This window comes from Molothrus ater, chromosome Z (genome assembly GCF_012460135.2).
Source record: "Molothrus ater isolate BHLD 08-10-18 breed brown headed cowbird chromosome Z, BPBGC_Mater_1.1, whole genome shotgun sequence".
NCBI lineage: Eukaryota > Metazoa > Chordata > Aves > Passeriformes > Icteridae > Molothrus > Molothrus ater.
In genome coordinates this window covers 11,983,049-12,006,006 of record NC_050511.2, presented here as the reverse complement: position 1 = coordinate 12,006,006, position 22,958 = coordinate 11,983,049, and the positions used below count along the sequence as shown (strand labels likewise).

At 36.1% G+C, this 22,958-nt stretch overlaps 1 protein-coding gene across 4 annotated transcripts in view; it reads right to left on the bottom strand.

The window, feature by feature from the left end:
- The window catches only part of NIPBL (NIPBL cohesin loading factor), a 148,567-nt gene that overhangs the window by 66,196 nt on the left and 59,413 nt on the right, over positions 1-22,958 (bottom strand). For 3 of the 4 annotated variants that reach the window (XM_036402628.2, XM_054517809.1, XM_036402630.2), the window contains exons 5-9: positions 18,850-18,949; positions 17,124-17,275; positions 15,907-16,067; positions 12,964-13,057; positions 2,918-3,550 (exon numbers count right to left, since the gene is read on the bottom strand). In XM_036402628.2, the coding sequence (XP_036258521.1) occupies positions 2,918-3,550; positions 12,964-13,057; positions 15,907-16,067; positions 17,124-17,275; positions 18,850-18,949 (1,140 nt within the window). The remainder of the gene's footprint in view (positions 1-2,917; positions 3,551-12,963; positions 13,058-15,906; positions 16,068-17,123; positions 17,276-18,849; positions 18,950-22,958) is intronic. The other variant, XM_036402631.2, reaches the window with a different exon arrangement.

Sequence of the window (22,958 nt, the reverse complement as noted above, 5' to 3'; positions counted from 1 at the left end):
TGGAGGAAGCCAAATATTTTAACAGCTTTATTAGAAACAATGATTTGTTACAGAAAGTAATAGAAGTACCACAAGGCTCCAATCCCTATTTACCACCAGTACCAAATATAATAAAAGGACCTCAGCATTAAAAAAACCCCAGACCTCACCATTGCCTTAGACAAGGTGTATAATTTTTAGCAAGAATGTCCCCCCAAAATCTCTGCTGCTTTTCTGAAATAAACTCTTCCACGCTACTGGTTATTAACCTCAGAAGAACATGTCCTATGCAACCAAACCCTTTCTCTTAAAAAGAAAGCATTTGAAAATCTCTGATGGAGTATAGAACTGTGGAAATTTCATGTCTAAAATAAAGGACAGAAGAGACCACTAATCTACTATCAAAACTGTTGAGTACCACTTTACTGAAAGTAATTTATGGAAACCAGTGTGAGTATACACAGAAAACACAGTACGATTGTAATATGCATTCCCATGCCTCTGTTACAAAAGCAGCAAAGATGCTTTCATGCATGTTTTAGTATGCACTAGCATTTTGAGTAAGTTCTCTAAAGGGATGCTTGCTATTGTAAAGCATCAGCTGGCTCTATGCAGTCCCACTCTAATTAGACTGAGCACTTGCTACATCCACGCTCGCTTCCTGACATAATGTGATCTGAAGTTACAGTACATGTACAAAAAGGCACAAATGCCAGGCCTTTGTATAAATACACTATGCAGCTTTGCAGAAATGAATTACATATGTAGAAGTTATTGAATATGTTTCTAGCAGACATATTCCTATAGGAACAATAGAGGATGTTTCCTCTTGTAGCCTCACAAAACCAAACAGCTCTAACTAGAACAATCCCAGAGTGTACCAGATTCTAGACATAGCATAAATTTAGAAGCAATGGCAAAAGCATTACCAAAAAAATAAGAACTATATCTCTCCAAGGTAGCATCTTCAGGAAATCTGTTCCAAGACTGCTAAAAATCTTTCTACTAAATACTATGCAGTTATGGCTGAAACCTCAAGAGCCAGAGTGAAAAAGTGAAAAGTGCTGCTGACTGTCATAGGGGCAACTTAGCACAAGTGAATAAATAGCAATCATCTGTCCCAGTATAGGGCAGCAACTCTTGTACCTGATTTATAGCAATTGTAGGAGATCAGGGAGATCTGAGATCAGAGGATGCAAGTAAGGGAAACCATAAGGTCAGAATCTGTATTTGGGAAGATGGTTATTGACCAGCAGTGAACAGGAAAGGTCACAGTCCATCAAAATCACTCCTTTCCCCAAAACAAACAAATCAAGGCTCTGATCATGGATGTGTAATTATCATAAACAAGCTTTACAACTAACGATCAACATTTTCTGAAAGCCAAAACAAAACAGAAAGTGTATTTTTAGTTTTGATCAAAGTGTTTGAAAGCTGCTGTGCATTTTTTCAGCTGCTTCTCAGGCAAAACATAGTAGAGATTCTATCTTAAATGTGTGGACATAAAAACCACAAGATCTCCAACAATAAATTTAAGATTAATGGAAGAAATTTAAGCAAATAAACAAATTCCCCATCTCATTAAATTAAAGACAGTAGAGATCAGTAGAAATCTCTTTTGTGGTGAGGACACCTTTTCCCCTTACATTCATAAATAGTTTTTGCTAAAAAAAAATTATTTAATTACCAAATAAGAAACATCTTAGAAGTTACACCATTTAGTATTGCAACCATGTTTACAAACACACACACACACACACACACACACACACACACACACACGCACGCACACAAATACGCACAAACTCTCTCTTCCTTTCACCACTCAGGCATCACTAAATATAGCGAAAAATCACTTTGAATAGGGAGAAAATTTGCACCCTTTCTGATGCTAAAGACCCAAAATGTGAGTAAATTCATTCCATGCAAGTAAGTCTACATGGGCCATTTTCACCTATGAACTTCCAAAATCAGAATTTTCACCATTTTCCATTCTGCAAGACTTTACTTGACAGTATCTAATAAATTAGGATTATGCTACAAAACATTTTTTTGCTCAGAAGTTAAACATGGTGCACAGGAAGATTCTGAAAAATACTTATGGTAAATTATTACTATCTAATTCATAAACCACATCTGAAACCAAAGACCTTCAAACCAGTTAACAACAGAAAAAGAAAGAGAAATGCAAAAAAAAAAAAATAAATTATAGATTCAATTAACTCCATTAAGACAACAAGTGCACCTAACGAAGTGAAGATAAAACATTTCAGAGGCCTACCTGGTTCTGTGCTACAGACCATAGAGATATATGGTAGTTCTCTAAAGCTTCTAATGCCTACATAATAATTAATATTCAGTTGAACAAACATTAGCAACAATATAATTGTATCTATTACCCAATTATTATGCTACCTTCAAAAGAACAGAACAGATGTGATTTTAGTCTCACATCTCCTTCACATTAAATCCAAATGGGGATATGAATAGAAATGGGATAAAACAATGTTCCTGCATTTTCTTAAATTAGGCAGCATGGATTAATAATACAACTGTCAAAACTTACTATAAATTTTGATTTATGGTACTGCTGGGATTTTAGAAACTATAAACAACATTAACTGTACTTCATTCAGTCTCATGGTTAAAAGTAAGAGTATTTGAAAAGAATTTCGAAACATAAGAATTTCACTTTCCATCCATTAAGACCCCAAATAAAGAATATCAGATATTCAAAGTATGCATATATGAAAGATTACAGTTCATTGTTGGAAGGGAATGGAGATGAATGTCGTAGAAGAACCTACACTGCATACACAGAATTGAATTATGTGACAATGACAGGAAGTTTTTTTTATATATATATATATGGGGTTTATATGCATATATATATATTTATATAATATATAGTGTATATACACACACACAATCCTTTTACCTTTATCTTGCACTTCTTTTGAAAATCGCTCCCTTTCAATAGCTGATTCACGTTCTATCCGCTCAATTTCAGCCAATGCATCCAATTCTACTTCATCATATGACGTTATAGCTCCTTGTTGCGAAACCTGTTGCTGTGTCTGTACCACAGGAGTTTGAGGTTGTTTTGCAGCAACTGAAGTGTTCTGTTGTAAAACAGGCACTTGTTGTGCCTGAAGGAAAGCTGTCTGTTCATGCTGCGGCAAACACTGAGCAGCGTTTAGTGGGCGGTTAACATCCTGTGGAGTAACGGGTGTTTTAGAAGTCTGTCCTGGGTACTGCACATTAAAAGGAATATCACCCTCTGACACACTGCTGTTTTCCAAACCAGAAAGCATATCATCCTGCTGGTCCATATCCGAAGATCTTACACGAGACAGTCTTAATGTAAGCTTAGTGGAGTCCTTGGAAGGAGAGCTAATGATATCATACATTGCAGCTTTTTCAGTCTGGTCTTTTTCATCCTTGCCTAACTTCATTTTCTTTTGTTTCTTTTGCTTTCTTTCTGGAGAATCTAACAATATGTCTGGGGGAACATCTCTAGGTGATGAATAAGGTGGAGGCTGAGATTGTTGGATTAAAGGTTGTCTTGATCCTAGAATAATAATTCAGAAAAACTGAACAGTTATGTTGTTTCATGTTTATATAAAAACACACTAAATATAACCTGCATACTTTTAATGTGTATCTCTACATATAACTGTGTTCACAAAAGGTCTAAATAAGATTGGTAGGAAGTACATCATTGCTAGATCAAGATGCAATCTAGATAGTTGCAGTGTATTTTCTAGGAATTTTAGCTATCCACTGCAAGTAGAGAAGGGATCATTTCAGAGAAGATGGAACAAAAAAAACCCACCACCAAAAAAGAATAAATAAAAATAGTACCTAAGGTTCAGAATATCAGCTATTAGAAAATGATCAACAAAAGCAAGTTGATGGCAGAAAAAAGGAAAGATCAAAAAGATTCTTATTAAGGTCCAGTGATGAAGATTTAATGATCAGTATATAGGCACTCGCCATTTCAGCCACACATTTTTAATTTAAAAAAAACCCAAAACAAAACCAAAACATACACAACCTCCTTAACTTGGATTCTGACAGTTATGTTAATTTTTTAGAATTTTCTTTATTTTATTTTAGGTAAATTTATTCCAACCTCCCCCACTCATTACTATCTAGGAAACACTAATTATCTAAAGGCATCTTTCTACCATTCCCGGCCTTATCTCCCTTCCTTTTTTATTTAATGTATAAATTTTTGCTTCTGTATAAATATTTGCTTCTTTCCAGGATTTGAGGATATCTACAGAAATTTTAAAGAGAGGACACTTCTAATTAAATAATTTCTCCAATTAATTACATTTGAAGTTCTAATTTCTCTAATGAATCAGCTTCCTTTAACTGTTAGCCTAGAAAAAAAAGTCTGAAAAACAAAGAAGCTTTTCAACCTGTCCCAGTTATAATTTTGAGCTATAGTTCTGGCTTAGAAGGAATACTGTGCAAGGTGGGGAAGACACACAGACTCCTCTTCTTAAAGCAACCATGCAGATTCCATTCATCCATTGGGAAATACTGATCTTCAGAAACATCAGTGACTGATATTATTATCAGTCATTCTGGTCAGGTCATCATAGGTCAGCACTTCTAACAAGAAGCAAAAATTAAGCAGAATCCAGGCCTTGTGTGCTTCATTCAAGAAACACCACTAAACAAGAAAGCAGTTTTATTCTGCAGCTTAAATTTCATATTTTTGAAAGTGTTAAAAATCATTAAACAATGTACCAAACCGTAGGTGAAAAAACAGAATGGTTATTTCTGTTTGAAGCTTCAATTTACATGAAAAGTGTGCTTTTACTGATGGTCTCTTTGCACAGACTGCTATGCTTTTGTCTCCATAGACCATTCTGTGAAAGTGCCACAACTTCTGTATGCAGCGAACAGGAACATAGCTTATCTTAGGTGTTTATCTTAATCCTTCTTGGCCCTCAGCAACAAATCCATATTCTGTCAATAACATCCACAAAGTTGGGAAGCTCTGTTTTGACTCATCCCAATTTTCAAAACAGTTCTACTACTCTACTTCCCTTTCTCAAATCAGATACCACACTCAACCACCAGTACCAAAGTTCTCACTACACCCTAAGAAGATTTCTCCCTTGCTTTTCAACAGATTCCTATTCTTGTTATGCTCCTCCCCACAACTACCATTTCTTTGGGTAATTTGAAATATTGAATGCAATGTGTAACAGGAATCCTTAGCTACTAATTTCTTTTATGGTAATGACTACCACTCAGGAAGCTGCAGGATATTTCTACAAATAGTAGAGGCAACTCAGAACTTTTCAAAGAGATATTACACACATCTAATCTTGATTTTTCTCTTAAATGAATAATTTTGAAGTTGCAACAATGGAACACTTACTATTTTTCAGAGTTACACATCTAAACAAAGGGGACAGACTTTATTCTCTCTTGTCCTAACTTTCTAGATAAATATGACAATATCTGATTTGGTATTATTTGGCATTTCTCATGTTGAAAAGTAAGACTGCAGCAACAGATAAAGTAGCTCTTTTTATCTTTGAATAGACTTGAGGAGGCCAGAAGGATTTCACTGCATTCCATTGAACAGTCTTAGAATCCAGTAAATGAAGAAACAAAAGTAAAGTTTTGCCTCTCCTAGGCAGCACTACGAATAAGTATTTGAAAATATCTTCCTCCTAAAGGAAATTCTTGCAACGTTTTGATTGTAAGGCCTATAAGCTGCATTTTAAAACAACATGTTCCAGCAATAACTTCACATATTTCTGAGATGTTTAATGATGGTTAAGCCTCTGACAACAAGAAGGCTCAGAAGCTACAATGCCTATGTATGGAGGTAAAAGAAATTGAAAAATATGAAGCATTCTTGAACAGTTTCACCCTACCACAAACCACAGCAGTTTTGAACAGATATCACACAATGGACATTCTGAGACTTCAAACAAAAGCCAGCAGACTACCCAGGGGGCCAGGAAGGTCAAAGGCACCTGGCCTGTATCAGCAATAGTGTAGCCAGCAGGACCAAGGCAGTGATTGCTCCCCTGTACTCAGCACTGGTGAAGACACATCTTGAATGGTTGGGTCAGTTCTGGACCCCTCACTACAAGAAAGACACTGAGGTGCTGGAGCATGATCAAAGAGGGGGAAGACAGCTGGAGCACAAGTCCAGCAAGGGAAGACAGCTGGAGCACAAGTCCCTTGGCTGAGGGATCTGGGGGTCTTTATCCTGGAGAAAAGGAGGTTCAGGGAGACTTTATCACTCTCTACAGCCACCTGAAAGGATGTTGTGGCCAGGTGGGGATCAGCCTATTCTCCCAGGCAACTAGAAGAAAAGCCCAAACTGCACTAGAGGAGATTCAGGTTGGACCTCAGGAAGAATTTCTTCACTGAAAGGGTGGGTAGGCATTGGAATGGGCTGCCCAGGGATGTGGGCAGTCACCATTTCTGGAGGTGTTCAAGAAATGGCTGGATATGGCACGTGGTGCTAGGGTTTAGTTGACATGATGGTTTTTCTTTGAAGGTTGGAACAGATCATCTTGGACATCTTTTCAACCTCAATAATCCTACGAAAACTATAGCCATTATACAGAGAGAGTCATGTCTATTAATGGTGGAGTCGGTCTGGAGTATTTCCTATGGGAGAAGTCTTGGGCCATTATATGTCTAAGAATAAGTACCTTTACCAAGACTAGACAACAGAAAAAAAAAAAGCCAAAACTTAAAGGATACACAGACAATTATGATGAGTTTGCTGAACTGAACCAGTTGAAATTCCAAGATTGACAAGGTTTGTTCTACAAAATGCTGTCAATGCAGTAAATAATATACAAAACTTCAGAAACTATCTTTAGGAAATAACCAAATTTCTTATTTTAGAATAGAGAAATATTTAGACAACTTTTGAATCTAAATCTAGGGCTGGGCAGTAATTCAGGAGAAAAATAAATCTGTCCTTCTGTAGCTGACTTTCCACAGATAGTATCATTAAAAGAACTTTGTGCATGCTCTCTTTATATAGCAGGCAAGTTAAAAGGAGGTTCTCCCCTGATTCAGGAAGGTCACTGTATTGTTACTAAACAGCAAATATTGAGAGTCAACCACATAACACCAAACATAGCTGAGAAGCAGGTACCATAATAGGAAATGAGGTCTCTACAGAGAACAAACACAACCATCAACAATACCTCTCTAGTCTCCCAGGAGCAGTCATTCTGACCACCCATGATAAACCTAGGGCTGGTTCTCTACATTTCTTAGTTCTTCTCTTGGTTCCTAGTGGTAGATGGCACTAAGCATGGAAGAAGTTTTATTAACTGCTGTAGCAATTTCCAAACAATTTTTTCTGTGATTCTTGAACCATATCTTATCAAATCCTATATAATGCAATCAACTATAAAAAGAATTCAATTGCATTGACAGAGACTTAGTCATCTTTAAAATATAAAGTTTTGAATTCACTTCTGGTTTGTTCACCCTGGCTCTACTTGCTCACTGTGTATCACTAGCTTGGATAGCAAACAAAGCAACCATCTGTCTAGGAGATTGCATACATCACTGACATCTCCATCTTATGGTTTTGTCTGTACTTCCTAATCACACCACAATACTCACAACTTCTTTTAAGTTTTCGTGATACCTCCTCTGATGATCTCTAAGCCTCTTCACGTCACTTGCCTTTTGAAGATGATGCAGCAAAGTCACACCACTGATCACACTCTCTGTTGTGATCCACATGGTTTAAAAGCATTTACTATGGTTATAAGGAAGTTAGAACTCACATATTTTTCAGTATTAAAAAATTATTATCTTTCCACTTGTACAATAACAAGTTCCAAAGGGTCCCAGGAAACAGTACCTTATTATTCCTTTAACTCCCTTGTAGGCAAAGGTTCTCAGATGTTGACAAAAGCCTTTCAACTATCCTACACCCTGTTTCACTACAAGCGTCATTCACTAAGCATGAAAGCTGGAAAAACTTCTAGAGAACAAACGAAGACTAATGTTTAATATTTGGTTCATAGCACATTGGAGAGAAACTTCAAGAATGTTCAAGTGCTTTTTTAAATCCAGAGGAAAGTGATCTTCCACACTCCTAGCATGATTTAAATAGGTACCAAATTGGTGTATAAACCCAGACACAACATTCCAGACATTTTACTGGAAAAGCCTTTGAAAAGAGAGGCTTTAAGAAATGTGTACGTGCTGCATGTAAATTATTAAGATTTTACATATGAGTAATTACACTGTAAACAAGTTCCTAAGGGCAGAAGTTGGAGAAGAGAAGCAGAGCATTCACACTGTCACAATGACATATATCTGTTGGAAAACCTAGGAACTTTGTGATTATAGAACCTAAGGAACACACTATTGCCAACAGATTTCAAGAGACTGCAGTTAAAATGTGCAAATGAAGTGTGTCTTTTTTTTTCCTTTTTATCCTCACTTAATGATCTTACTTACCACCTTCACATAAAATGGGAGTTTTCATAAAAATGAGATCAGACAAATTCACCCTGGAACTCTGGCTAAAGCAGTCTCAAAATTGGTAATAATCACTTTGAGAATTTGTGCCCCCAGTAGACTCAAAAAGAGAAGAACAATCCCTTCAAAAAGATGGTAAAGGCCTACCCAGATTATAACACATAGTCAGTATGATTCAAGTACACACTAGAACAATTCTTCTGTAAGAACTGAGATAATGAAGAAATGGTATTCCAAAGGAATTTGTTAAGAAAAAGTATGATCAAATCTTGAAGAGATTTAGGTGCCATATCTGGACTCTAGCATGGCTTTCTATATAGCTTCTCATAATAATTTCACTAACAAGCTGAAGAGTGTTAATCTAGTGTAATCTAGACAATAATATGTTGATTATTGTAAACCCTGCTGTGAAGCTATGCTCACACAAATTCAATTTTTCTTAATAAAAATTAAGTGAGCATAGGTGAACAAGTGCAGCTTTCCAGAGCACTGTCATAACAATAATGGTTTAAAATATTTGTCATTAATATCTTGTCACGTAAAAGAATTAGAAACTATTTTATTAATCTAAATATCATTACTTCTTTAATGTCTTTAAGAGGCCAACCCCTGCTTTTAAAAATAGAATCAAAAGTTTTCTTGACTAATTTGAATAACTTTCTGAAACAAAACAAATTCAGTGACAAGAAGTACAAACTTCTAATTTATCTGTGAATTGCAAACCATAAAAGGAAGACAGAAAAGCTCTACAGAAATACAGTAGAATGCTTAAAACAACTTGCAGCATAAATCTAAGTTATCAGCAAAGAGCAGCTATACTCCCATGTACAACAGTAGTATCACACTAAGTAGTCTTCAGTACTTTCCTGACAATTCATGCTAAATCTTCAAATAGAGATGTATCTACGACTAAGGACAGTAGAACATGAAGACATATGCAGACCAATTAAAAGTCAGTTAAAAACATCAAAGACAATTGGAAGCTCAGAAATGATGACTTATGTAAAGGTAAAAGAAACTGTGCTGTTCAGTTTGTAGATTAGATTAGTGAAAGACATGATAATGTTCTTTGATATGTAAATGTCTGATATAAAAAAAAAGGATGTGTTCTGTTTTTCTTTGCCCATTGGAAAGAAGTAATGAAGCATCATGACTAACTGCAACAAAAATTACTCAGGTTAAGCCTTAGGAGCTTTCTAACACTAAGAATTTTAATAACTTCTATGGCAAAGCCAAGGAAACTCTGTTACTGGCATTTTAAAATACATGGAAGTTACTCAGAGTAGTACTGCTACAGCTTAGCCAACATGAGTGCAAAAAGATGGCAAGACCTCAAGTCCTTTCCTGCAGCTTTTTCTAAAATCCTAGAATCTTCCTCTGGAAAGTTTACCAAATTTTGCATTAGATACGAAGAAAATGCTACTTATTTTGATTAGCAGACAACAATTACATTTATTTTCAAAGAGCATAACTTAATTTAAAATTCAAACCTAAAAGGGATAGCATGTAAGACAGATAAAGAACATACATTTGAGAAGTTTTTAGGGACAGATTATATTCACTTTCTATACCCTCTTCCAATAGTTTTCAGAGAACAGTCCCACCACTCTACCTAGAGTTTGAAATGCCTCATGAAAAACTCAAGCTTTGGCTATTCTACCTGAGAACGGAAGTATTCAGAGCCTCCCTGCATAAAAAAAAATTAGACTTGAAGGAAGAAACAGGAATGAATGTTTATTTTGGTGCTATCAAATAAAGTTCTTCTGCCATTCTTTTGAAGGAGAGAAAGGAAGACAGCATTTTTTCTTCACAAGTAGCATTGAAGAGAGAGTACTGAAGTCTACATTATAGATTTGAGAAGATCCCTAATTCTTCTTATCTATTCTATATTCAGAGACCAAATGTAGTGCAATCTGACTGGAGAAATTCCATAAAGGCCTAAGAAAATAGATGGGATCTTTCCAAATTATTCAGAAAATAATAAATTATTCATTAAAAATTTCTAGAGGGAATACAACATATTTGTGAAAAAGAGTGCAAAATTACATAATTTTGTAAGAGTTGTTGCTAGTCCTTACAGATGTCTCCCTAAGGATTTACACAACTGTGTGGAAACAGGACTGGAAATTATATGAACACACCTCTTCATAAAGCAGCAGACTAAAAATACTATGGAAGCCTTTCCTTTATCCAACTCTTTAGAGGTTTCCTCAAGAAAAAAATAAGAATTAAAATAAAATATGAGGTTGCATAGCAGTAGGAAAGTAGAGCAAATTGATAAAATATTCTGATGAGTAATCAATCCTCAGTAATAGAATCCAGGGGATATTTCATGAGGTCAACAAGAAGAAAACACTCCATGATACTCCATACTCTATTCACAGAATGAGTTCTTAAAAAATCATCCACTGGCAACAGATGACAGCTTGAAAAGAGATGTTTCCATAGCTAAAACCAAAAAAATTTTGGGATTAAACTTCAGCTGCTCTTGTACCTTTAGTGAAGCAGAAGTGAACAAAGAAAGTGAAATTTTACTCCACTGATTAAATTAATAACCACCCAAAACACAAAAGTAAGTCCTGTCATCTCTCAAATATTTGTCTGTGTTGCAAACAAAACTTCTCCCTCATTTAGATTCTGTCACACAGACAGCTACATTCAGTGTGAAGGTAATTCAAGACTGTGCAATCATGGTCTCCATTTCTCCAGAAGTCTTGTAACCTTTGGTAAATGTCTCAAACCTCTATGCTCTATAAGAAAGCTCTGGCATTATAACAACCTTCCTGAAATCTCCCTCTGATTATGATTAGTTACACCTTTTGCCATTCTTTTTGTCCTTCCAGACAAATGGTAAGTATTTTGTACATTTTTTTATCAAGGTTTGTGACCTGTAACCAAACTTTCAGGGACTAATAAGAGAGCAACAAAAAGCTCAGCATAAATACTTGTATTCATCCCAACTTGCACTAGGAATCATAGGCCAAAAATTCCCTGTAGAGGATCCCATGTTCTTAATAACACTGAAATTATTTACAACTCTTCCATGCATTTCTAAAATACTAGATGGAGCATCAAGAACTGTTTCTCTCAATCAGGGTTCATTAATGTCTTAATGATGGCAAAATGTCAACACCATTAGAAGCAGTATTTGAGTTGTGCAATTTATCAAAGGGAAAAGTAAAGTTAACATAGAGATAAATCAGAAAGATCTTATTGCACTTTAATGCTAATGCTGAAGCATTACAATCTGAACAATCAGTCTCTTTTCAGAAATAGTCTGAAAAGCTATCCCTTCAAAACTGGGTTCTGAGACAGCCAATTGAATCGGCAGCAACTTTAACAAACAAAAATAGAATATTGTCTGACTGAGTGGTAATCACATATATGAGTGGGCTAACTTAGATCCACAACCTTGTTAAACCTACAAACTTGACAAAGAATGAAAAATAACCACATTTACATGAGTCTTATGGGAAGTCCTTTAGAACAAGACGTCCTGAAATACTGAAGCTCCTGGCATACACATACTTCTCACTTGCCACCTGAACCACAGGATAATTCAGTTAGGAAGGGACCTCAGGAGATGTTTAGTTTATCCTCATGCTCAAAGCAGGGTAAGGCAGGGACACGTTATGTCAGGTTTTATCCAACCTGACTCTGAAAACTCCCAAGGACAGAAAACTCACAGATTCTAAGGGCATCCTTTTCCACTGCTTGACTGTCCTGACAGTGAAAAAGTTTTTCCTTAGACCTAGTTAGAACTCCTATTTAAATTTAAGTCCATTGTATTTCATCCTTCTTCCAAAGCAATGAAAAGACTGACTCAGATGTCCCTGATAATCTCCTGATAATCTCTTTTAATTATTGCTCTGTAAATGTAAAATCACTGAAAAAGAAAATTAACAAGAATATGTCCCAACTCCTACCTTACCAAGTGGATTTTAGTATAAAGAATTATTTTTTTCTGTTTCCTCTCAATTGACAGACAGTTCACCCTAAATCTCTCCACGGCTAAGGTTTTCAGGCTTCATTTATGCTATGTGTATTGAGTTAATTTATTTTCATATTTTTAATATTTCATTATTGTAATTAAGACAAGTGCTGCATATTAAAACACTTCTGAGCTCGTTAAGGCTTCAATACTCGTAATGCTGCCTTTAAAACTTTTCTTATGTAGAGCAACTGATTCTTAAAAGGAATTTAATTCTCAGATTGGAAAGGATTTTAAATCCTTCTGTCCTCCATAAATTTGAGCTTTATTTTGAAGGATGATTGGTTAATTGTTGGACCATCAGAAATTTCTTCTGGATCAGGGCTCAAAATAATTTTGCATCCAAAACATAATGCCATAGTCTGTAGCACTAGTTAAATACAAAACTCAGGAGGAAAAACTGAATTCTTTGAATTCTTGAATTTCTCTGTTCTTTAAATTCTCTGTTCTTTAAAACTGGGAAATATAAGTTGACATGACTGCTAGACTACCTTTAAGGGCTCCATCACTTCCAGCTGGAGAGCAGACTGACTGTGGTGACCTCAAGGAAAAGGATGCAGCATTCCTTATTGAAGGATCGCCATCCTAAAGTGAGAATGATAAAAAAAGTTAACATATGAACATAAACATCCGTTAAAATAAAAACTGAAATTAGTACATAAATTGATAAAATGGATTGGGCAAAAAAGCACACAAGAAATACTAGAAAAAGAGTCACTTCCATTAAAACCTTTGTAATTTAGATTGCTATTAGACTATAATATAAGCAATACTGCAATCAGACTTAAAAGGAATTTATAACCAGAACAGGCACTGACACACACACAAAAAGTCTTTGTGTATGTTTTCTAGCTAGACAAGCACTTTTGGGTTTACACTAGGATTCCATTTAGAATTTTTTCTTGCAAGTACGAGCACATGCATGACCCATACACAATACCATTTGAAAGAAATGGAGTATAAAGTGTAGATTTTTAAAACTCTGGTTTTTACATAATCTACCCTTAAAAGATAATAGATAGATATAGATAATCTTAATCTTAAAAGATTATCTAGAACGCTATCTTGCTCTTATAGTTCAACAAAGTAACACTTTGTATCTGTATCCTCAGCCTAGGGAAACCAGGACTGAACAGAATCTCTACCAGTCCCATTACAGCAGCTGGGTTAGTCTCATGTAAAACACAGCTAGAGTGATTTTAGCTTGTAAGAGTTAAACAGGAAACAACTCAATGGCAAAATGAAGAACTTCCCCAACCTGCTCCAAAGCAATGAATAATTTCTGACAAACTTTTTCATAATATAATACTAATTGCAACGTAATTATGTCCATGCCCTATTTTTAGCAATGTAAATGTGTAGCTTTTGCCCCCACACTATCCTTATACAAAATGTGAAACGCACTATTCCAATCTCCATTCAGAGTTTGACATGGGTTTTTCCAATGCTTTTGTGGAGCCCTCTGCTGGTCACAACTACTCGTTCACACAGTATCCTAACTAAACTTCAACTATAGAATGGTTATTTCCCACTTCAACTACTGTTTTTTATAAAGCTTCTATGAGAATAGTTGGGGTAAAGAAAAGCTAGCAAATTCTGTATCTATGAAGAGAAAATTTCTATAACTACAAACAAATTCTAATAATTTTATTCTTCCAAAAGATACAGCGATAGAAATGAACAAAGTCTCCAAAGAAGTTCTACAGTTATTTCATGTTTCCTAATCAAATTGGTTATTTTAGCAGTTAACATTCTAATGTAGCTCTTCTTGAGATATCTGTATACAGGCAATTTTCTCACATAGCCATTTCTTTCCTTTATTTTTTTAATCTGAATTATCTGTGCGATAAATACTTTTAAAACATTTTGACCAATATTAACCCAATTAACAGAATAAAAGGTTTAATTGTAATTATGTTTTTACATGTCTGCATGAAAGAAATCAGCATCCAGTAGTGAGACAGAAAGCAAAATTGGTATTTCAAGGAGATAGCAGCCTGCACAGACAGACAATCACACTCTGACAATGGCCAAACAGCCAAATTCCATGTGTGCAGCTATAGACTAGGCTGCGCCTTCTGAAGGGGTAGATGGCACTGCTAAAAAGGAGAGAGTTTGAAGTTTATGGACTTAAGGTGATTACAACCCCAAGAACACAAATCCATAAGAAATCAGATTTCATCAGTTTCACCACCTATGGGCACTTACCACAGAACAATATTAGATTTTTTTTCTTTTCATTCACAGCACAATAAACCTGAACTTACACTGTAGTGTTAATTACAATTATTTTTTGCAAGAGTGCTTGCAAAAAGAATTGCTGCCTTCTGAGGAAATTCTCATGGGCAAAGGAGTTTAATATTCAGACAACCACAATAAAGTGAGTTCCGTATCAAAAGTATACAATGCTATTTTAAGTGAAACTGAACTGATATCCTAGCGAGTTACTCATTTAGCTGCTGCACTGAAATTATGGAACTGATATTTTTTTCCCTAACGGTCTTTTCTTTGACTTGTAATAAATCTCAGAAACACACCTATATTGAAAATTAACAATTGTCAAAGACACAGGCAAAGACAGCTTCTTCTAAATTAACTAAACAGACTAACTAGGTATATGACATTTTGGGTAGAGATGTCATTCCTACCACAGCTGACAAATTTTCAGAAACGTGCATTTACACTTCCTTAGTTTGGAGCTTCAACAAATGATGAATTATATTCTAGGAAAGCTCTCAAGTTTACCAAAAATCACCCGTAAATTGAGTGAATGTGTAGTGACACATTAAGGGTACATTAAGGGGATACTTGCTGATTTTGTATTTCAGAGAAACATGATGTATTAAAGCAATTATGCTTTATGTTTTGTATATGAAGCAAAACATTTATGTAAGCATTATGTTTTAAAGCAACAAAATCCTAAAATAAATAAAAATAATTTAAGTTCTTGAGTTTTATGATTCTTAAAATGCTCATTCATAAAGGTCTCCTCCAAAGTAGAAAAGACTGCAACATTATTATTCATACAGAGATGCAAAACTTGAATATTCTTCAATTTGTTTTCAATATTCTTCAAATTGTTTTATGCATCATAGCTTCTAAAATCAGCTTTAAAAGTTATAATTACAAATAAAGCACAGGTAACACATATGCACCATTAAGAAAGTGCACAAATTGATAAAAATGCAAGTTTACAACATTTACTACTTTCTATGTCTAGCATTTCTCCATTTAGACCAGCCAATGAGGATGTATTTTGTTTTCATAGTCTGTGAATTTTCAAATGAGTCTACACATCTGAAATTGAAATTTATCTTCAATGGTTTTATTCCTCAACAGCATCATAAAATATCTGACTTCTAAGTAGTTAAACACATACTTGCTTTATCTAGTAAATATCTGCTTTATCATAATAAATTGATTAGGTAACATACATCACTACTGAGTCTGTGCACCATCTGTAGGTAGTCTTCATTTGAGCCATGTCTAGAATTATCAGCATGATGATTAGCTGAATTTCCAGGCAACTGACTTGAAACTTTATTTTCATGGAGATTCCTCATCCCAGCTGTGACAATGGGACTGGATACGGAAGCTGGAATACAAAAAAATTAACTATATAGATACAGTCACGCAGTCATGAACTTGAAAAGATTCAGAGAAAACACCCTAATGGTGGATATTAAAATGTTGGATGCAAGATGTCAGGAATCTGAACAAGAATCCAACTTGCTACAAATATCTTGATTAAAAACACATTATCTAAGATTTTTCAAAAGGATTTAAAATATTAATTCCATGTACAAATTACCCAAATTTCTCTCCGTATCTATTCTAATTACAGTCAGTATCTTCCTTACTGATGACAGAAAACTTTGCTTACTTCTATGTAACTTGAATTCACTACCTTAGGAACTTTCAAGGTATTCATGAGACATATAACATTACATATAAAACAGCTGTATATATATTCTAAGCACAATGGTAAAATTTATGAAAAAATTATTTAAAAGAATCCAGTAGATTTCTACTTATCAACAAAAAAAATGCCCTAAATACCTTAATACTGATTATGTGTTCAGGATTGTTTTCAGACAAGGGAAGAACAAAAATCCATTTGTTCTGAAGGTCGTCTTCGCCAGTTACTTCATACCTTGAGCATAATTCTAGTCAACTTGTAATTAATGTAGCCAACTTAGAATTAATCTAACACTAAAAAGGGCCAGTAAGGCTAGAAAATCTCTAAAGTTAACTTTAGGTAATCTAAAGTTAAGAAAACTTAACTTTTCTTTAGCAGAAATGAGATTTTCCCTAGTACATGTAAGTGATGCACAGCTAACAAATACAAGTTTTGGGTAGCTCAGATTATTTTCATTGTCACATATACAGGGCAACAGTGCAAATTGGACACAAATAGGGGAGCATTGCTACATTAATGTGTTTTATTTTTTCTTCTTTTGTTTATTTTTTTTTAAAACAAAGTAGATATCACCACTTTTTCCAGCCAAAAAAATCAAAGCTTAACTATACCAGCCTCAAAGACTGGCATTAAGAATGTGACTCCTTCAAATAAATTAGAAACCCATGAAATGTGCACATGAAAGTAAAGTTGACATGAACTAGGAGAAAAAAATCAACATCACAGGCTTACCTTGCTGCATTTGAGGATGAGCTGTATAACTTGGAGGATGTGAATATGGCATGTACCCTGCAGGGCTTTGAGGAGCATATGGACTAGGCACTGGACTGTTCTGTTGTGCCAAAAATCTGTTACCAGAGCTTGTCTGTGGTGGCACAAACCGGCTAAAAAGAAAAAATATTGCAAAAAAGTTTTTAAAAATTGGAATAGCAACTATAGACAAATTCATTATTTCTTTTGGAAATTACACCTTCAGAAGATGAAAATTTCTTTAAGATAAAGAAAGCCTCCAACACAATTGAGAACTTCCTTCAAAAGCAGTATTTTGAGCTATCTATACTATCCTAACGTCACCCATGTTACTGAAGAGTCAGAAGATAATAAATAGAAAGCTTTCATAAGACCTCCATCTAGGAAAGGGAAGCAATGACACAGATATGTATGGAAATTAGATCTGCAATTTCCTAAAGTTAATCTCAGAAGTTTGAACGAAAGTGACAGCAAAAGCTTTAATCAACTTGGTCATTAGGATTAACAAGGAGCCATTTACTCTTTCTTTACTTTTTAGTAAGGTTCCAAATAACTCCATCTAACAAAACTACACTGTCAAGATAAAGGAATGTTGTAGGCAAGTCCACTGAACACAACTTTCTCTTTCACTGGCTTTATCTTAGACTCGTTTTACAGATAAGAAGCCATACAAATAACATTGAGACAATAATACATGCACATTATTACTTACATTCTTATATGAGTTTCTCAAAATTAAAATAACCAAATAAATACATCAGAAAGTACATTATGAGCTATCACAGCCCCAAGTTCTAAACAGGAACTCCATGAAGTAAGCTTCCACAGAGAGAAACAGCAAAGTACTTAACATAAGGATTTTGCAAGGATTTCAAGAGAACTTTGTACTATTCATTGTAATATTCACAGCTCAAACAACATTTTTAGATATAAAAGTTTAAAAGCATGTTGGTTGTTGTGAAGATACAGAACATTTCATTTGCCACTAACAGTAACTTGAAGTGAAACCTGAAATCAGTTTATTTTAATAATGATATCTAATAACTGAAGATGGGACCTGTTAAAGCCCAGTACTGGGGTTGAAACTACAGGCAGAACTCTCCCCTCTCATCCAGAGTATTTTAATATATTAATAAAAGCCTAAATTATAGGTAAATGCTACTTGCAAACGCTCAAAAACTTAAAAACCCAGAAATCTGATAAGGCGTCTGCTGGAAGATTGGCTAAACTACCGGGCCTATCTTTCTGCAAGAAGCCTTTTGCATAACTGCTACAGTAATACTCCATGCTTTTAGTAATCTTCTTTCCCACCATTCTGCTAAACCAGTGCTGGGACAAGCTGGAACACACCAGCCTATTCTGTCCTATCCTCTTACCACCAGTCTCAGCCTCTGACACGGGTAGAAGACAACCAGAGGGTAACAGGAGGCAGAGGGACTCCTTAGGCAGGAAAGAAAGTATGGTCAAATTATGGCATGGAGTGAGAGAGATGAGAATTCACCATGAATCCTTAGAATACAGGGATTAGCTCACTGACAGAAAGAGGTTTCTTTACATATGAAGAAACTTACCCTGCTATCAGACAAATGCCAAATTTGTTATGACACTAACCATCTTTCACTTACATATTTGCAACAAGAATTGGCTGTCAGTGTAGGAACAACTTGTAGTTCACACCCCTCCCATCCCACTTAAAAGAAAGGATTACCTGGAAGGGCTATGTGAGATAGTGGTTTGTTGATAATTTGAAGATGCAGGACTACCACGCATGGAATTCTGAGAAATATTAAACTGTGACATCATCATCCCTATTAAAAAAAGAGATAGCAGCATTACTATACACACATTTCCTTTTCAATCAGTGCAGTATCTAATTTCACAATTTATTACATACAATGAGATTATGAACTTTAATGACATTATAAAATTTGTTGACATTAGGATCATCTCCCCACAATTTATATCTAATTTATAAAAAAACTAGAAATTACTGAATCCATGTATGATGTCCATTTTACATCATGACATAAAAAAGTGTTCTCTAAAGTTATGTTAATTCAGCTACAATAATAACAATAGTTTCTTCATCTCTTCCTTAGAACTTCCTAAGTCAAAATCTACTAGTAAAGAGAAACATTTTAAACCAGGTCATATATTCTGCACCCCAGGCTGGTGTGCACAATACTTGTGCGAATAAGCAAAAGATTTCACAGATTCACAAGTCAGAAGAACACAGAAAACTTATCTTCAGTTGTTGGAGCAAGTATAACAATCAGTCACTCTGGGTTGAGTGCTGCAAGATATTCTCATTACTCCAATAATATTTAGTGGTCTCTTTCTACCCAGAGACAAAAGCTTTCTATTCCATCTCCATTAAGCTTAGAGGGAATGTCATCAGAGAAGGTGCTGAAATATTTCAGTTGCAAAGCAAAACCAATATCCCAACTGTGACTCCTACATCTAGTAGATAACCATACTCATGTGGTCGAAGTTCAGGTGCTGAACCAGCTGGCAAGCCACATGTATCAATGTTCTTGAAACTAACTAATTTAAGAGGCATTTGGACAATGCCCTGAATTTGACTGAACTTTCAGTCAGCCCTGAAATTGTCAAGTGGCTGGGTTAGATAATCATAGTAGGTCCCTTCCAACTGAAACATTCTATTCTACTCTGACTTACATCATTATAAAGGGGAATTTAAAGGAATCTTTTTTTCCCTCTCTTCAATACAGGAATAAAGAATATCCTAACAACTACATGACAAAGTGACACAGAAACACAAAAATGTAAATGAACTTGCAGTTATTTTAGTGACAGAATTTAATATCTTACAGTTAAAAAAGTGTTGGAACTCATGAACACACAGTGTCTTGGCAAACTACAGCAAGTGATCTATAGCCTTAGGTAGAAGCTCATTAATAGTATAAGTATTTTAGGCAGTTAGACAACAGTCCCCAGTATGAAAATGTTGGAAGATTTTTGTTAATCCTACAGTTGCTATCACCAATTTCAATTACTGCAATAATCACACATGCAAAACTATTTTAAGAAACCTTCAGAACCTTCAGAAACCTTCCCTGTCACCCTCTTTTCTCCTCTCCTTTCTCCAGCAGAGACAGTAATAATCCTGCAGGAATTAAGCCATTGCTACCTCCCAGTAGGTGGCAAATTCTGCATTCCATGTACTACTAATACTATAGCACACTAATACTGGGCCTGAACAGGAGTTAAAGTCCTGTGTTGTGTTAAAAAAGTTAGGTATTTCGATTCCTCAATATAAGTACATTTCAGTGTCTGGAGTAACGGACAGGGACTCCTCAACTTCTACAAAATTTGTTTAAATGGATGCTGGTTGCCTCACATAGAGGCACGTGAACATGAAATCCCAGGCATTTTTTATGCTGGAAGGAGCACCCAGCATGCCCACTGCCCCCTCACCTCTTACTGCCACTCTCAACACAGCTAGGTACAACATTTCAGCCAAACAAGTAATATTCCTGTACAGAAAGCTGACATAATGTAACCATATCAGCATGAACTATTGTCCTGGGGTGACTTCATGATACTTGTATCCTCATTCATCTATTTGGCCCAGAAATAAGTTTTGCACCCTTAAGACTTGTTCCAAGAGCAAATGGAGGAGAGAAGAAGCGCAGAGTTTGTTATCAGAAACTGCACTTGCTCCCCTGCATCCTTCTCTTGGACTGTGTTTTCTGCAGCATAGACAGACAGCTGGACAGAGCTCTCCTTTCCTTTTAGTCAGTTTTTAGCTAGCTGATGCAGAGAAGTACCTGGACTGTGCCTTTTCTTTTTCTTGGAACTGTTCAAACCTACTCTAGAGTGAACATCCAGAATGGCACCAGGAGCTCACAACTGTGGCCAACTGGGGCCTAAAGACACTGCATTCCAGCACGGCAGGGACTGACAAGAGACTGAGTGAGCTGAGCCAAAGCCCACGAAGGGAACTCTCTGAGTTTATCATCTCTTCGGAGCAGTGAGTTCATTTTTTTGTGCTGGTGAATGCTTTGTATGTTAAATAAACAGGTTTTTTCCACTTTTCTCCAAAGAAGTATTTTCCCAAACCAGTTGGGCAGGAGCACTGTTTGAATCTGCTTTCTAAAGGAACGCCTTTAGAGGTTTTCTCTCAAATTTGCCCTAAACCAGGACAAATACATTTTTTTGGCACTCAAAGTGAGGCTTGAGAAAGTGTAAAAAGCCTGTAGTGGCTGCATTTTAGTTGCACTTACACTGTATCGGGATAAAGTAATCAGTAGCTATGTTGCTTGAATTCATGATGTCTCTCTGGGTGGAAGCCTTTACTTGTTTCTAGTCCCCAGGCTTTTTGAAGTTTTAATACCTTTCCAGTCTCTAGGCTTATTTTCTTATTTGGAGATAGCTCCAGTATTGTCCCTAACACATAGTTTTTAGAGTAGAGGGGCATGGATTAGAACAGCTATTGTGCTGGGCTCAGTGATAATGATTTATAGGGAGTTTACTAAGATACTGGAGTCTATTTAAGACAAGTATGGTTTCTTCGTCCTACCCTGCATTCTAGTTCCAGTAGCATGTTTTGGGAGTTCATTGGTAATTGCACCCAGTTTCTTAGAAGAAGAGCAGGGGATGAGGCTTTTCAGCCTTCCCTTTCCTTCTTCTCCTTTGAATATCTTAACTCACTTTTTCAGAATGTTCAGTTTGCCCCGAATGTTAAAGGGACCACCTTCCTAGTATTTAATCTAGTAAGCTTCCTCTATTTGGTCTACAGCTCCTCTAGAATGAAGGCTGAGATGTCCAGAGGAGTTAATGAGACCCCTGACCCAGAAGCAGATCCAGATGTAGAAAATAGGAGTGAACGGGTCCAATCCTGAAGGAATTTTCTGATCCCCAAGCCTAAGAATTTTCACATAAACAAATTCAGAACTTAGACGATGTGGGGAAATATCTGGAAGAGAACTGCCATAATGACTTGAAGGAAAAAAAGATCATTGCAATAAGCTGGGCCCTGGCCTATGCTTATCACATGCTACTAGATACTGTAGGGCAGCAGATACAGGCAGGGGGCAGGGAGATGAATCAGCAGCTACACCAGTCACTCAGGCTGCAGCCAACACCCCAGCTACTCAGGTTGTAGCTAAACCAGACAGTGAGCCTAAGCCTCCAGCTAAACCAGACAGTGAGCCTAAGCCACTGGTAGTCGCTGCAGGAAAGAAGCACACAAGCAAAACCGATCAGGCAGTGATTGATAATGATGATATGGGGGAAGGACCCCCAGTGCCAATTCCTGACACAGAAGTCAGAGTCAAAGCTACTGACACAAAATCAGAAGTCAAAGCAACTGACTCAAGATCAAAAGTCACTATTGAGTCCCTTTCCCTGAAGAACCTTCATAGCTAAGAAATGATTACACTCAATGACCTGATGAATCTATAATTAGTTGGTCAGTCTGTCTTCGGGATGCTGCAGGCAAGGCTACAATTCTGGATAGTACTGAAGTGAGGCATTTGGGATCCCTGCCACATGATCCTGTCATTGACCAAGGAATCATGAGGGGGGCTAACCCTCACAGCCTCTGGGCACAAAGATATCTGCATAAAGATTATCTCTATATGCAGCAAACCCAGTGGAAGACCACAGAACAAGGGATTCAATGCTTGAGAGAAATGGTAGTGACAAAAATGGTCTTCTCAGATGACCTAAACACTGTAAATGCAGACTTGGTACCATTTACATCCGTGATGTGCCAAAAACTTATATGACTTAGGCTACAAAAATACACTCCTGCTTTAGCAATAATGAAGTGGGATAACAGGGAGGAGGACT